Raw genomic sequence first — 15,667 nt, forward strand, 5'->3', positions numbered from 1 at the left:
TAGTTTTTTTTTAAAAAATTCTTAGTCTAGAGAATTTTTAGATAATTGAAAGGAGGGGGAAAAAGCTGCCCAAAACTTTGGCCAGCTGCATATATGGATCAAACTGAAGGCAGAAATCTTGAGTGTTTTTCTACACCTGGCATATCCTCCGCAGCCATTCACTCTCCCAGCAGTTAACTGTTCTTTTACCTCAGCATATACTCGACATTCAACTGCCCAGCCGTTGATGGGAATATCACTCTGCCTGTGCCTGAGAGGGTAACCCTTAGCAACACGGATCATTTCTTGGACTAGATCCAAACTGGTAATGCATTCTGTGACGGGATGTTCAACCTGCAAGGTCAAGAACTGTCAGTCAGTAGGTAACAAACCAACTAAATCCACCCCCCACCCATACACATACACATACATACTAAACAAAAATAACTAAAAATTTGAAAAGGGGAATTTATAATATTGACTATTATTTCTGTCATATAGAGAACAAGCTTTACATTCAAGATGTATTGCAGAAAGGAGACAGGAGCAATAAAGCCAAGCCAAGCAAAACATAATTGCAGGCAATGGCTGAAATGTAAATATTTATCTATATAAAACAAACCAAAATGTTCATATAATTCATAATATTTTCTGACAAAGTCTAGATTTATTTTCTAAGTATTTGGGACTGAACTTTACAAAAAAAGAGATTGCCTTCTAACCTACAAACATAAAGTATTTTGACTGATATCTCAAAAGTAGCCGGCTGATAATCAACCTGTTCTGCTACACTTAACATGGCATGCACAGGAGCAGCCTACAATCTTCCATACAACCAGACTAGCCTAAGTCTCACCCGTACGCCTGCTTTCACTAACCTGTCCTGACAAGCAACCAGATTAGCGTAATCTTACATCAGTGCAGTGTAGCAGAAATGAGCAGATGGATCCTTCAGGTTTTTTCCCCCTCCAGACTTATCTGTGTAGTGCTTAGCATGCACAACGGCTGAGCTGGACCAGTAGAATCACTGTGTGCTCTCAGCAAATAGCTGCTAACGGCTCAGGATGATGCTGTCATGGGAATACCCCTCATTCACAGTTAAACCAAGCAGGAGAGCAAGTGCACAAGTCTCTCCTGTTAAAACGGATTTATATACATGGGTATTTAACTTAGCAAGCGTAACTTAATCAGCATGGAAGAATGATAAAGCAAGTATATTTAAGTAGTTAAGAAACTCAACAGCTACTCTATCAGTAAATACATGTTATGGTTTTTGTCTTTAAAAATCTAACAGATCAGCCATTTTTGTGGTGCTGGAATCATACATCCTAAGAAATCCAACTTCACAAGGGTATCTGTATCCAGAAATGTCATACAACATGTAATTTGTGACACAAGAAAAGGTCACTGAACAAACTAGGGATCATCCTTCAACTACTTTAATTGAAGGAGAGCATTTTGTCTATTGTAATATCCTTGCAGTAGGTCTAATAAAAATAAACAGATGGCGCTCATAATTAGTCCTCTGTGCATTTAAGAGTTTTACAGTGCCATATTTTAAGACCGCCTGACAACTTTAAGGACATCACTGAAATAAGCACTTTTAAAAAATAAACATCACACCAATATGGGGGGGTGTTGTTTCTGGGATTCCAAACACATAATATAGCTGCAGTGTTCAACTAGAGAAATTTTTTTTCTACTAAAACTCCAAATTATCAGCACCTCAGAAACAATATTTTCTCAGAACTTCCAACAGGTTTTTTAAAGTGCCTTTCCGATAACAATAGCCTTAAAAGCATGTTTTGGAAAATAAGTGAAATCTTTGTAAAGGTATTTTAATTATTTGGTTTTGTCATTCTTTTCCTTTGAATTATTATCATCCCAATGTGATGTACAATAACCCCACTATGGAGTCAGGTTTCATTGTTAATGATCAAACTAGGACGAAACTCCTCCAGGAAGGAAAATATGCGAATGGTTTATTCTCAAAACACTTACAAACATTTATTTAATCAATTCTTCAAAAGAAGTCTTTGCTTCTATAAACATTATTGTCTATTGCGTCAAGATACTTCCTTTGTACAAAGCCATGGCAGTGGGGTGGAGGGGACAAAGTAGAGAATAAGGGAGAAAAAGTTGCACATTTCAACAAGGCATACACATTCTGCTGAAACAATATTTAAAGATTCTTACTGTTTTGCAGAATGTAATAAAATAATTTTAAAACAGGAATCACACATTTATGAGTTATTCTTTGTGTTGTGTGTATATGTGCTTCCAAGTCACCTTAGAGTTATGGTGACCCCATTAATTTTATAAAGCTGAAACTGGCAAAACTACAGTACCTCTGAGAATTCCTTTCCTAAGAAAACCCTATGAAACTCATGGAGTCGCCAAATAGGCAACCTATTTGGCTAGCAGGGGCAGGGCTTGTGAGCAAGTGAAGGTTTCACTCTGGTCTACTCTCACATAAGCTGTTTACCACACCGTGCCAACTGTTAGTTAGCTTGGATCATGTACTTACCCATGGATTTGTGTGTAGATGATTGTTTTATTAATGCAGTATCATATTGCTAATACAGATTGTCACAACTCTGGCTGGTTTTGGCAAAGGGCTAGATTCAGTTTGTGGGGTGACAGGGCTGCGCTCCCATCATACCTGGTATGGAGGATCTTCCTAAGGGACATCTGAAGTGTAGGCAACCAGGTCGCTCTCACCTTAGTGGCAGATTGCTCTGCCTCACTCTCAGGTGGAAAAGAAACCACACAGAGGCTTCTGCCTGCATGTGTTCCTGTATCTGCCATTACAGCACTATCCACCAGTTGGAATGAGTGAATAGATTCCCATCAGTGGGCAGGTAAAACGACCAATGAATGGGTTGCCATCAGCTGGCAGGCAAATTGGCAGATGCCTGAGTTCAGACCCATCTTGTGGGCCAGACTGTAACAAATGAAGTTGTGGCTGTTTCTATTCCAACACAATGTGGCTTATGTTCATTCTTGCTAAATGTAAAGCCCCACATTTGCCACTGGATTCACAATCATAAAATGCCCAAGGCACAAAGCTGACTCACAAAACCATCTCTTTCCTTCTCATTTATATATAAGAGATTTTTTAAAAAAAACATTTTTGCTTGCAACTAACTATAATTGCACATTTCATCCAAATACTGAAAACTTTGGCTTTAGAAAACCATAGATGGTTACAACACTATATTATCAAGGCATACATATAATCCTGGCTGGATATTCTGGAGCATGAACAAGAATAGGTTACTTAATCATAACTGGTTCTTCAAAGAACCTGTAACATAGTACAACTATCCATATTTGGGCAAAACAAGAATTGTTTTGAATTCATGCCTTTATAGAATCATAGAGTAAGAAGAGACCATAAAGGCCATCCAGTTCAACCCTAGCCATGCAGAAATAAACAATCAAAGCACCCCTAACAGATAGCCATCCAGCCTCTGTTTAAAGACCTCCAAAGAAGGAGACTCCACCACACTCCAAGTGCCAGAAGCATCCATAAAGTACAAACTAAGAAAATAGCCCACCTTGCAAGACATGAATCAAGATACATTCTTTTCAGAAAAAAGGAAGAAAGCAGGGGGAAATGGCATCCCAGCTGACATGATTAAGTGTGGAACAGAGATTTTCAAAGTTTGGAGAATTTTGTCAGGGGGAGAGGCAACATCCTGCACAATGCTGGAACAGAGAACTCCAGCAATCAGGTGAGAGGCTAACAACAATGTATGTGATCTTTGCTGTATACAGATTATGAAGGGTAATGATCAAACAATGTAGAGAGTGAGCACTCTCTCACTAGCTTTTCCTGATCTCAAAGCATCTGAATGGTCAAAAGAGCAGGCCTCCCCAAGATTCTCAGAAAGAATATTTGACCAAGTCCTTCTACAAGAATACACATACATTGTGCTGGCTGTTTCTGAATCTAATTGCTTTGTCATAATAAACTAAGTGAGACTGTATACTTGCACCAACTCTCATCAGCATCTTTATTCTCACTGTACCTCAAACATGGTTTCAATACAGCTGGGGGCAGGTCAGGGGTGGATCAGTTTTCACACCAGGTCAAAGAGCATGCAGTAGAATATATACTAGCATGCATAGTATATTTCATTCAGAACTAAAGCCAGTTTTCTAGATTTCAAAGATGGTTTGTTTTGCACGCATATACTCTACATTTCTCTTACTTCTTTCTCCAACCTAATGTGCCTTGTCTTTGTCTATAGAGTGATGCTGGCAAGCCTTTTGTACAGCATCTTGCAATTACCTTCTCAAAAACAAACAAGATGAAGATATCAATGAAGATTTAGCATTGAAATCACTGCATTCTTTGGATGTGGTCACACTAGTTAGGGTAACTCCATTAATACTTAAAACTGCTATACTGGAGTGATTAATAACCTGCCATTTCAACAGGCAATAACCACTTGCATCAAGAAATCTGACACCATTTTCAGAAGAATTAAGAGCTGTGCCTGGAAAAATACCAGACCAACTATTCAAAGAAAGCAACTGATCTCTTAGTACCTGGCTATATGGCAACGAGACAGAAGTTCCTATTAATTGGCAAGAAGTGAAATGCAACTGCTTCCAACTTTACTACACATAGTACTACATTGAAATCATCTGCCAAGGTCAGATGACCAAACTGGACATCCTTGCTCGATGCTTTGGTCCTTTTCTGACAAGACAGCTGATTTGCCTTTAATGTGCTTATAAGGAGGTAAGATCACTGCCAACCAAAATATATGCCTTGATGATATCCCCAATTTAGAGATACCGGTATGAACCTCATTTTATGAGTAATGTAAAATTCTATTACACCAGAAGTTCAAGTTCTAGAAAACTGAGGACCGAAATGCACAGGCCAAAAGAAGAGGCTTCTGGATGCTTTGAGGGCAACACATGTCCCTTAAGCATTTGGAAGCTGATCTGAGGCCACAAAACAGAGCCTGAAGCTGCCGCAAAAAGGAGCCATTTTAGTTCAGTTTCTGGTAAGTGAGGCTTGGGACCACAGGCAGCAGCACGCTTTGGGAGTGGGCCCTGCAGTCATGCTACCCATCTGCTTCATCCCTGTACTACCTATAACAGAAAGTGTGACAGGAAATGTTTCTTATGATCTTAATACAAATGTAAGCATTTTTTCATCAAGCAATATAAATTCCTGCAGAAGTTCTGAGCAATCTAGAGGGCTGACCTCTTTAGTCACCAAAATTAATTTGCTTCAGCACAGAGTACATGGCACATCTTCAGAGTAAAGATAAGGACTACTGCTATGGAAAACTTTAAAGAAAAACAGAAATAGGCTTCAAATCTGATCTGCATCAAGTGCTCCCAAAAGTTTTTCTCTTGGTGCTGAACCTATATGCCCTTTCCCATTACTACTGACTGAAACAAAGCAATTCTGTGTGTGTATGCACAAACACACATCCCTGAAACTGTGATGATGTAGAAAAGTGGAAATTTCAGATCCCCCCCCCCCTTTAACTAGGTACAAGTAGCATTTACTATTCTACTTCACTCTTTATGGAACATTTTCCTTTGTTATAATTCCCTATTTTTACCCCCTACAATTTTCTTTCCTCACATTATTTTTTATTTCATTATTTGGTATTATTTTAAATTCATATGAAAATATTAGGCATACATATAAACAAACATACATCTATACAAATTTCCTATCATTCATCTGATTTCACTCAATTTTCTCTATATTTCTGACTTCTGATTATTATTATTATTTACATTTTTGTATGTTTGTTGTTGTCATGTGCCTGAAAGTCATTTCCAGTTTATGGCAACCTTATCATGGGTTTTTCTAGGCAAGAGTTCTTCAGAGGAGGTTTGCCATTGCCTTTCTCTGAGGCGGAGAACTTGTGACTTGCACAAAAACACCCAGCGCGTTTCATGGAAGAATGGGGAATCAAACCCAGAGTTATACTCAAAAACTCAAACCACAACGCCACACTATATAGTATACATTTATACTCTTGATACATTTTTAGGTCTCTTCAATATATTATTAATATCATTTAGTGATATGAATCTCAAATGTTGCCTTTTCTTTACATCATGTCTTTTACACTATTTTCCTTACATCAGTTCTTGCAAAATTCCACAACTGGAGACCATTTCTTTTCTACTTTCTCTATTGTTTTGTGATTTAACCAACATTTTAATTTGTCTAATTCAATCATAGCCACTAACTTAAACAGCCAATCTTCTATTGTTGTAACTTTTGTTGTTTTCTAATTTTCACCAATAGTATTCTGGATGTCGTTACCATGCACAAAAGTACTTTCCAATGCTTCCTTTCATCATTTTTGCTGTTGCTGTTGTTATCTTGCTAGTCCTATTCAAAAAATGAATCGCAGGGTTCAACTGAAATTAAATTTTTAATATTTTACTTATTATTACATGTGTTTTTCCCCAAATTTTCTCACTTTATGGAATTTCCAGCACATGTGGAACCAGGAACCAGTATTTATTCACACTTCCAGCATTTGCTTTGTTCTGTTTTATAAAACTTTGACATTTTTAGGGATGTTAAATACCAACATTAGAATAGGATAGAATCTTTATTATGGTCATAGATGAGTACAGATAAAAAGAGGATACAGAATAAAAGGATATAGTCCCATTTCACGTCAATGAAAGTTCTTTCAGTGAGCCTTTTTATATGAATAGAGTGCATATTACAGCCTTACTGGCATCCCATTGTTATTATCTGTACATCATTTATATCATTTTCTTTGAGATATATTTTTTGTATTTTTTTTTCATTTCCTCTAGAAAGTCTTGATCATTTAATAAACTTCCATTTTTTTTCAAATTAAATTAATCTTATGTTCTAGCATTTTTAGGCAAATTGGGTTATGATGTCAAATTATCTTAGGAATCACATCAATCTTTTTACTTTTTGGTTTTCAAGATCATAAACATGTCAATTCTTGACAAGGATTTGTGTAGTTCTGAATAAAAAGTACCGTACCATATATATCCTTTGGCATTTCCATAAAATCCCAACCAAACATATGTAAAGTCCAAACTGTCAATCATCTCTAAAAAGGATCTCCCTTGGTTCTTCTGTACATTTTGAAGATATTCTGTATATTCTGAAGTGGGTGTATGACCCCATTCCAATTTCTCATTATTAATACATAACTATTATTACAATCCTCTATTTCTTTTCTGAGTCTTGGCCTTCTCTCTACACCTTTGACTGCAGGAAAATGGGGGTGGGGTGCTACTGGGACATCATTGTACAGGAAGGTTTCCCCATTTCTGTCCACCAATATATGCTTACAGAAGTTACAGTCATCCTCTCAAACTAATGCTCTTAACCATTTATTTTTACTGTATATCATTGGTTTCATCACCCTTCCCTCACCTGCAATGGAAGGCAATGTAGAGTTGAAGATGTCCCTTTCATAATTTATAGAGCGGCCACAGGATCTTGCACTTTCCTCTTCTTTTCAGCCTTCCTGTACTCATGGACTGAGCAAAAGCCATAAGGGAAGGCTGCTTCAGACATCATTTCTAACTAATGTTCATTTTCCAGAAAGCTGTGACAGTGAACTATAGACAATTCTAGTTGCCTCTATGAAGCCTGTGGTCAGAAACAAGTTGGTCAGGTGCACAGTTTTCTAGTTTCATTCATACTCAATATGCCTTGTTATACCTGTTTTTTTTAATTGTGGTTTTATCATTGTTGTGTGTCTGTTAATTCAAGTGGCCTACCATTTTTAATATATAAAGGGATCTTGTAGATCCTTTGAGATTAACTGTGCAAAATAAATTATAGCATGAGCTTTCAGAAACTTGATCTCCTTTCTCAGATGCAAGATGCAGATACATAAACTTCTTTTGCACAGTTAGTCTCAAAGGTACTGCATGATCTCTTTGCAAACTGATATTCTAGATCTCTGTCTCTGAATTCTATTGCCATTTTAAGGACCAAAAGCAGTTTCCTACTACATATAGAAAAAGCTTAATTGTGTCAATATGGGATATTTTAAAATTGTATTTTAAGATTTTTGTAATAATGAGAAAAGATAGTCAAGATATAATACAAGTTTATTTAAAATATAATGGCTCTTATGCACTGAAAACTGTTGTTAAAAAATATACTATGAGGTAAAGTAAGGCACTTGAAATTAATATGCAGGTGGTTAAAAGAACAGGTGTTTGTGAGTGTATCCAAACACAGGCCTGCAACAATGATATAATGGACATGTATTTGTGGGCAATCAAGGCCATCAATGTTATGGATACTAACAGATGGGAGAAATTAAGGGAAACAGTTAAAAGTAATGATAAAAACAAACACATCTGCATACTCTGCTTGCTTAGAGTTAAATTTAGAAATGGTTGCATGAAAATTACTAAATTTACTCTAAGTAAAAGGAAGAAAAATTGTAGATGGCTACAGTAGTTCTGATTTGCTAATAGACATGAAAGTTTGAGGGCTGGAGAAAAGTGACAGACCAGTTGAGAAAACTGGTGATGAGACCAATAAAATTACTATTCACTGGCCTCAAACTGTAAGACTTAATTAGAGATAATACAAAACAAAGAAATTGGAGAAATGCATCAAACATTTAAATGAAAGGTTAGTGCACTTCTGATAAAGTTGGAAGGAAAGATCCTCTCAAACCATGTAAACAGTTTTCTAACATTTTTTGACAGCAGTCTCTCAAGCTAGAAAGCTTTCTGTAACACTGCAACAATGAAACTGTTGAAATGACACTAACCTTACTATAACAGAAGACAATGATATACGAAAGAACAAAACCCATAGCTTGCTGTTACAAAAGCAGGAACAACCCTTGAGTTCAATCACTCCCTGTTCCCCACCCAACCCCTTCTTCGCTCATAAAGATGAAAGAGTATTACTTCCTACTGCTAGTTTGCAGTAAACTATTATTTGCTATTTCATTCCAATAAATAATGGATTTTTTTTGCAAGTTAGATAAAAAACTTATAGTCTTTTCTTTTTCTTTGTTAAGCATGAGGAAAGTGATCTGGAAGCATACAAATTCACTACTGCACAGTCTCATATGTTTGTCATGATATCAGAATTGTGCCAATGTGTGCAGAAGAAATCTGCATATAGAAATAATGCAAAATTAATTTGACAAAAGCTAGCTTCACAATAAGGATTGTTGTAAAATATATTGTAAGGACCTTAAGTCTGGGTATAGAGCTTTCCTTTTGGACCAGCTTACTGGCACTACTGTATTGGTCTTATACAAATTGCAGCCAATTTCTATATTACCACACAACTCAAAAGTTCAGTAAGATACACAACTCTGGACAATTTTACTCCTTGGGTGCATTTCACTCCAGCTTCTCCATGTTTCTTTGATGTCTATGTACATGCCCACCTTTTTAAAGGTTTATTTGAGCACATGGGTATAACCTTCTTTCCATGCACAATCTTTTACATTTTTAAGAAAGACTTTTTCAAATTTTCAAAATAACGAAGATATGGAGGGGTTGAAGATAAAAAAAGGTAGCATGAGTCTTAAACAACTAATGTGTGCATCTGTGTACTAGTACTGTCCATGCTTATTCTATAACCCAATAGCAATTCAAGTATAAACATAGGGAGAATACTGAAGCTTTGATACGGAAGATGCCACAGTTACAAAAATTTCAAAAGTTCTTTGGTAGGAATCACAGTGTATCATGTGGAAAAGCCTGCATCTTTGCAGCAGCCTCAATAATTCTAAACCCATCTTTACAATCTGCTTCCTCGTTGTAGCCATCCATATGATAAGGTCATAAGAATCTATCTGAAAAATCTAATGTTCTTTCGTTGGTTAAACCCTGACTAACAGAACAGTACATTTTCAGACAGAATACATAGTTCTATATTGCTATGTTGTTTGTTAGTCCTGTGCAGAATGCTTATGCTTTGAGGTACAGGCAAGGATATATAAGAGCAGGTTTACTAATGTGATATGACTGTTTTTTTTAATATTCACTTCAGTTACTGTAATTTCTTGCTTTTCTGTAATATCATTCAAGTGTGCATTATACTTGTTCAATTAAATATCCAATTTTCTACTAAAGAGCAAATCAGGTATTTCTTTATACTAAATATTTAAGTAGTGACCTTATCACACTTTCACCAGATACTAAGAATTAAATAGATCCCCTTTCAAGGTGTATCATTTTTAAATAAAAATGGATCTTTTTTCCAGCATAGTAAGTCATAACCAAAAATGTAAGGGAGCAAATCTGTCATTAGGGATAAAAAGTTCTCTTAGTAATACTTTGCTATGCATTTGCTAATGCATATTTTTCACCCCACACATCTCTGAAAAGCTATACAATTTCCCTCCTTTTCCCTAGCACAGTACCTGAAGTCGAGTGTTCATTTCCAAGAAGTAGAAATTCTTTTTTGAGTCCACAAGGAATTCTACTGTCCCAGCAGATGAGTACTTTACCGCTTTGGCAAGAGCTACAGCTTGTTCTCCCATCGCACTGCGTGTCTTAGGATCCAAGAAAGTGCTACACATATAGAAGAAAGATGTATATTGGTTTTTTTTTAAAAAGGTTTAAGAAAAGTAAGCTTGGCTTTTTAAAATCATTTTAGATACCCAAATATAGGAGGGAGAAATTATGTCAAGTTATGCATCTCACAGTTTGTAGCACCTCTAAGACTAACTGTGTAAAAGAAGTTGTAGCACAAGCTTTCATAGACCTGGTGTAATTCCTGTATCTGAGGGAGTAGACCAAGGTCCAAGCCACACTGCAGAAAAGATCCCATTTGATACCGCTTTAACTGCTGTGGCTCAGTGCTAGGGAATCCTGGGAATTGTAGTTTATTTTGGCACCAAAGATCTCCGACAGAGAAAGCTAAATGTTTCAGAAAACTACAGTTCCCAAAATTCTCTAGCATTGAGCCAAGGCAGTTAAAGTGGTCTCAAACAGGATTATTTCTAAAGTGTGTTTTGGACCCAAGTCTACAAAAGCTTAAGCCACATCTTCTTCTGCACTGTGAGTCTCAAAGGTGCTACAAGATCCCTTTGCATACTGATATTCCAGACTAGCATAGCTCTGTCTCTGAATTCATATCAGACAGTTAAAGTATGAACTTTAGTAAAGATTAAAAAGCTATGTTTTCCATAACAGTCACCCCAAAAGGAATCAGTATGTACAGAGATCTTTTAGCAGTTTTGAGACTAATTAAAAGAAGAAGTTGGCAGCATGAGCTTTTATAGACTTAAGTTTACTTCCTCAGAGAATCAACATTATTATTTAAAATTCTAAACTCACACATTCACCAATTTCAAAACTGCAAGTAGAAAAAATGTTTCAACAAAAGTTGAACATAATTCTCACTTATAATAACACTGAAATGATATTTGTTATAAAGTCTATGGAATTTTATAAAAGGTAGCAAGTACACAGAGCTGTGGGCCTGATACATACAATTGTATAGATACTGATCTCCTTGTTTACCAAAATGCAGAATAATCAGCAAGGCGACTCCCAGTGGTCTCCCTTCAAATAACAAATCAGATGGTGGAGAGCCTTGTCCTGACTGAGAGAGTCTGCTAGGATACTGCCCTTGCCAGCCACATGAACTACCACCGGGTGAATGGAGCGATGATGACATCACGTCCAGAAATACTGTGCAAGGTGAAGAAGCACAGAGGAGTGAGTTCCACCTTGTTTGTTGATGTAACAGCCCATAGTGGTATTGTCTATTACCACGTGGGTGACTCTTGCAATGGACAAAAGAGAAGGAGCTAGAGTGTGGGATTGGGCATGCTCAATACACAGGAGCAGGCAGGGCTTCCCGCCAATCTGCTCAGCTTTTCAGCAGTCTATGCGCGTGTGCAAACCCAGTGGTATGAGGCACAGAGACCATGAAGAAGAACCATATTTATATAACTCAATCACTGGCACAGTGCCATATAAATTAACAGTGCCAAAACAAACCAATTAATTTCTCAAAAAGTTGATAATTTAAAATCAAGGAATGTAATTGAGCTCAAGGGAGAAGAATTACTGCTCTAGAATCTGCACAAACAAGATTACTATCAAGGCAACCTATTATGTCTTTGTTGTACAGGATGAGTATCCCTAATCCAAAATACTTGGGATAATAAGTGTTTTGGATTTCAGATTTACAGTTGGCCCTCTCCAACTGCAGGCTTCTCATCTGCAGACTGGAGCATCTGTGGATGGCCCAGCCACGTTCTCCCAACACATGGCCACGGCAATGCAGTAATGCACATGGTTGCTGCTACTGGGGAAAACGGGACTTGAGGTCTTGCATTTTATTTTTGGTCATCAGCTGGGAGGTCCAGAATGGAACCACCTGTATTTTTATTTTAGGAGGATTTTGAAATACCTGTATTTGTATATCCCCAACCTGCATAATGAGATATCTTGGAGATGGGACAAAATCCAAACACAAAATTAATTTATATTTCAAATACACCTTATACACAGCCTGAAGGTAATTTTATACAATATTTTAAATAGTTTTTTGCATGAAACAAAGTATGTGTACATTAAACCATCAGAAAGCAACGGTGTCACTAGTTCAGCCACTCATGAAAAAAGTTTTGGCCTTTGGAGTATTGTGGAATTTGGAATTCCAGATATGGGAGACTCAACCTATATCACCTCCAAATGCAATAAAATCCATCCATCTTCTCATAGCTGTTTATCCTGTTTAATCACACAGCATTAACTGACAAATACTTTGAAGCTGTTGTTTCAAATACCCTGTAGGCACAAAGGGTTACTTACATTTGCTGAGTTGACAAGGGAACGAATCAAAATTATTAAGCCACCCACCCTCTACACTTCTTTCATACACAAATACTAGACAGAACCAATGTGCTGAAGTCCTCCCAAGGAAATACTTTTAGATATTCTGGATACTATATTTCCTAATTCTGGGTTGGGGAATGGGTAGGCCTCCAGATATGGCTGGACTACAACTCCCATCAGGCCTAGTCAGCATAGGCAATGGAGAAGGGTGCTGGGAGCTGCAGCCCAGCAACATCTGGAAAAATATATACTCCAATTTGTCAAATTCCTTAAAATACAAAACCCATCCAAGTCATAAATGAACACATATTCTAATCCAACAATGCCCAAACCAAATATACATTATTTGAAAGCAGAAAACATAAATCATTATTTATATACACCTGAATGTTCAGAATAACTTTTCAATTCAAAGAACCACTGAGATTTTTTAAAAAAACAAATCTTTTTAACTTAACACATGAAATTATGTAACATCTCCACTTTGCAGTAGCTAAAAGTTACTGCACAGGTTTTCCCCCTCTCATAGAAAGTAAGTTAAGACATTAGAAGCAGCAAATGTTTTTGTGAAAAACTTGAAATGAAACCTTAGTGCTTCAAACTATACTGCCTTGCCATTTCAACTTTAGCCTGTAACACTGAATCTGACATACAATGACAGTAACAGCTTGCACCTTAAATTATTCTTTCAACTTTACCCTAAAGCTGAAAGTTTTAATTTTCTGTTTTCCTTACTCTGATTCATCTGTTCCACTCAGCGGGGTTCCCTCCTCCCCTCCCTGGGCACAGCTGTTTCTTCTGCCCTAAAGTGCAGTTGTGGTGCCCTCTTGGGATCCGCTCTCAAGACTTGTTCCCCAAACAGTAAGTTCCCTCACTACAGGACACTAAATATATCATCTTCCAGAGGCCAGGGGCTTGCTAACACAGGGAAAAAATTGTAATGCTTTTCCACACTATACCAATAGTTTTAAAAAAGTTTTTATTAACCTTTCTAAACTTTAATGACTTTTAGGTATCGAACCATAAAGGAAGTTGCTCCTGCCTTCATACTGAACTCCAAGTACACAAACATATTCAGAATTTTTAAAAAACAAAATTTGACAAATCTGTTTCTATTCTTACCCACCTTACTTTGAAGTGAAGATCAGCAATTATGCTTTTATATTATTATTACAGTGGTATATCAAAGAAAAGTAGTAATCCCAACATCAAGGAAGTTAGAGAATATCTGTGAAACAGAAGGCACTTCCTGTATTTCGAAAATATGTTTTTTAATCTGTTTTTATTAAGCTCCTATAGAGGAGCTATGCAGTGTACAGGAATAAAAACAAATAGTTGGTGTGCCTGCTTAACATCTAAGAAAACAACCAGTAGAGAAGGGAGGGGAGATTACAATGGGATGAGGAATAGGAATGTATTTCAAAAGCATCAGCAGTTTACATATTTTTTACTTTCTGATACACAGCTGCTAGATATCTATTGTTCATCTTGAAACTATAAAACAAAAACCATTTTGGATCAACCTGATAGACCCTATGACTGAGGGCCTAGTCTAATATTATTCACATACATGGTAAACTTCTACTTAGGTTAGATATGTGTCTCTGACTCACACAGCTTTCTCCACAAAATCCTACACCTAAAAAATCTCTTACAGAGGGAGCAGCCAATTTTGTTATCCATCTATAGCGTCTTGTGCAACATGAGATCTTGAGGTGGAAGGCCTTTGAAGGGAGGCTTTTCAAGGAGAAGCTGATAAAAGGAGGAAGTCCATGTCAGAGTAGGCACAATGTTGTGCTTCTTTGAACTCGACCAGTAGACTATAATCCCAAACTAGCAGATTCCAAAAAAGCCAACATCCTAGAGTGTTAGACTGGGATTTGAGAGAGCCAGGAAATTAAGTGAGTGATCTTAGAACACTCATTTGGCCTCAGACTAGCTTACCTTACCTGAGAAAATTAAAAAACAGGAAGTTGACATGAAAGTCCCTGGAGAAAAAGTGTAAGGAAAGACATGTATGCTACCCTTAGTTTACTGGAGGGATAATGAGCTATAAAGTTAACAAAGAATAAGCAAAGAAAAGTGCATTTATTTAAGCAAAGAATCTAATTGATTGTCCATTTCACAGCCTGACTGAAATCTGACCACAAGCATGTTAAAAGGGGTGTACAGAATATGAACAGAGGTTACATTTTATTGATAGCTGGAGTTTTAGCCTTTATATAATACAGCATGTATATAGTGTTACTCATCAACACACAGGAATTTTGAGCTGGTATCAATAACTGCTCAAGTCATTCTACACATTTCTACAGTTTACATGTTTAATTTCTAAAAGTGTTGCCTTATTTCAAATTGTGAAATGCCAAACTACACTCCTTGAGATCTGTTTCAGTAGCATCACACATCACTGCATTCCAATAATTACTACCAGAACAATTCAAAATTATTCAAAAACAATTCAAAATTATTAGCTCACTGTGTTTAATAGCTGTCGTGATAAGAAATAGGAAAGACTCTTGACTACAGCCGATCCACTGAAACTCATTTCCCTTATATCTATATTTAACATTCCATGCAATTAAACGTTATGAGTAATTTGTGTTCACAACAACTAATACACTCACCTTGGTGCTTCTTCAATAACCTTCTGATTTCTCCTCTGAATGGAACACTCTCTCTCATTCAGCCATAATGCATTGCCATGTTTATCAGCCAATACCTAGTAGAGGATCACTGTTAATAAACAAATGCATTGCTTCTCTCTCCATCTATGTACCACTAACATCAATGGAAATATTCCAAGGTATTTGTAAAATTATGCAAAGGTTTTAAATAAGTATCAGTTACAAATATACAG

General features: G+C 36.7%; 1 protein-coding gene across 1 annotated transcript in view; it reads right to left on the reverse strand.

Moving 5' to 3' along the window:
* Nucleotides 1-15,667, reverse strand: part of PCCA (propionyl-CoA carboxylase subunit alpha) — a 305,865-nt gene that overhangs the window by 166,864 nt on the left and 123,334 nt on the right. The window contains exons 11-13 of the mRNA XM_042457614.1: nucleotides 15,435-15,529; nucleotides 10,377-10,527; nucleotides 190-333 (exon numbers count right to left, since the gene is read on the reverse strand). Coding sequence (XP_042313548.1) covers nucleotides 190-333; nucleotides 10,377-10,527; nucleotides 15,435-15,529 — 390 coding nt within the window. The remainder of the gene's footprint in view (nucleotides 1-189; nucleotides 334-10,376; nucleotides 10,528-15,434; nucleotides 15,530-15,667) is intronic.

The sequence above is a fragment of the Sceloporus undulatus genome, chromosome 3, assembly GCF_019175285.1.
Source record: "Sceloporus undulatus isolate JIND9_A2432 ecotype Alabama chromosome 3, SceUnd_v1.1, whole genome shotgun sequence".
NCBI classification, from domain to species: Eukaryota; Metazoa; Chordata; class Lepidosauria; order Squamata; family Phrynosomatidae; genus Sceloporus; species Sceloporus undulatus.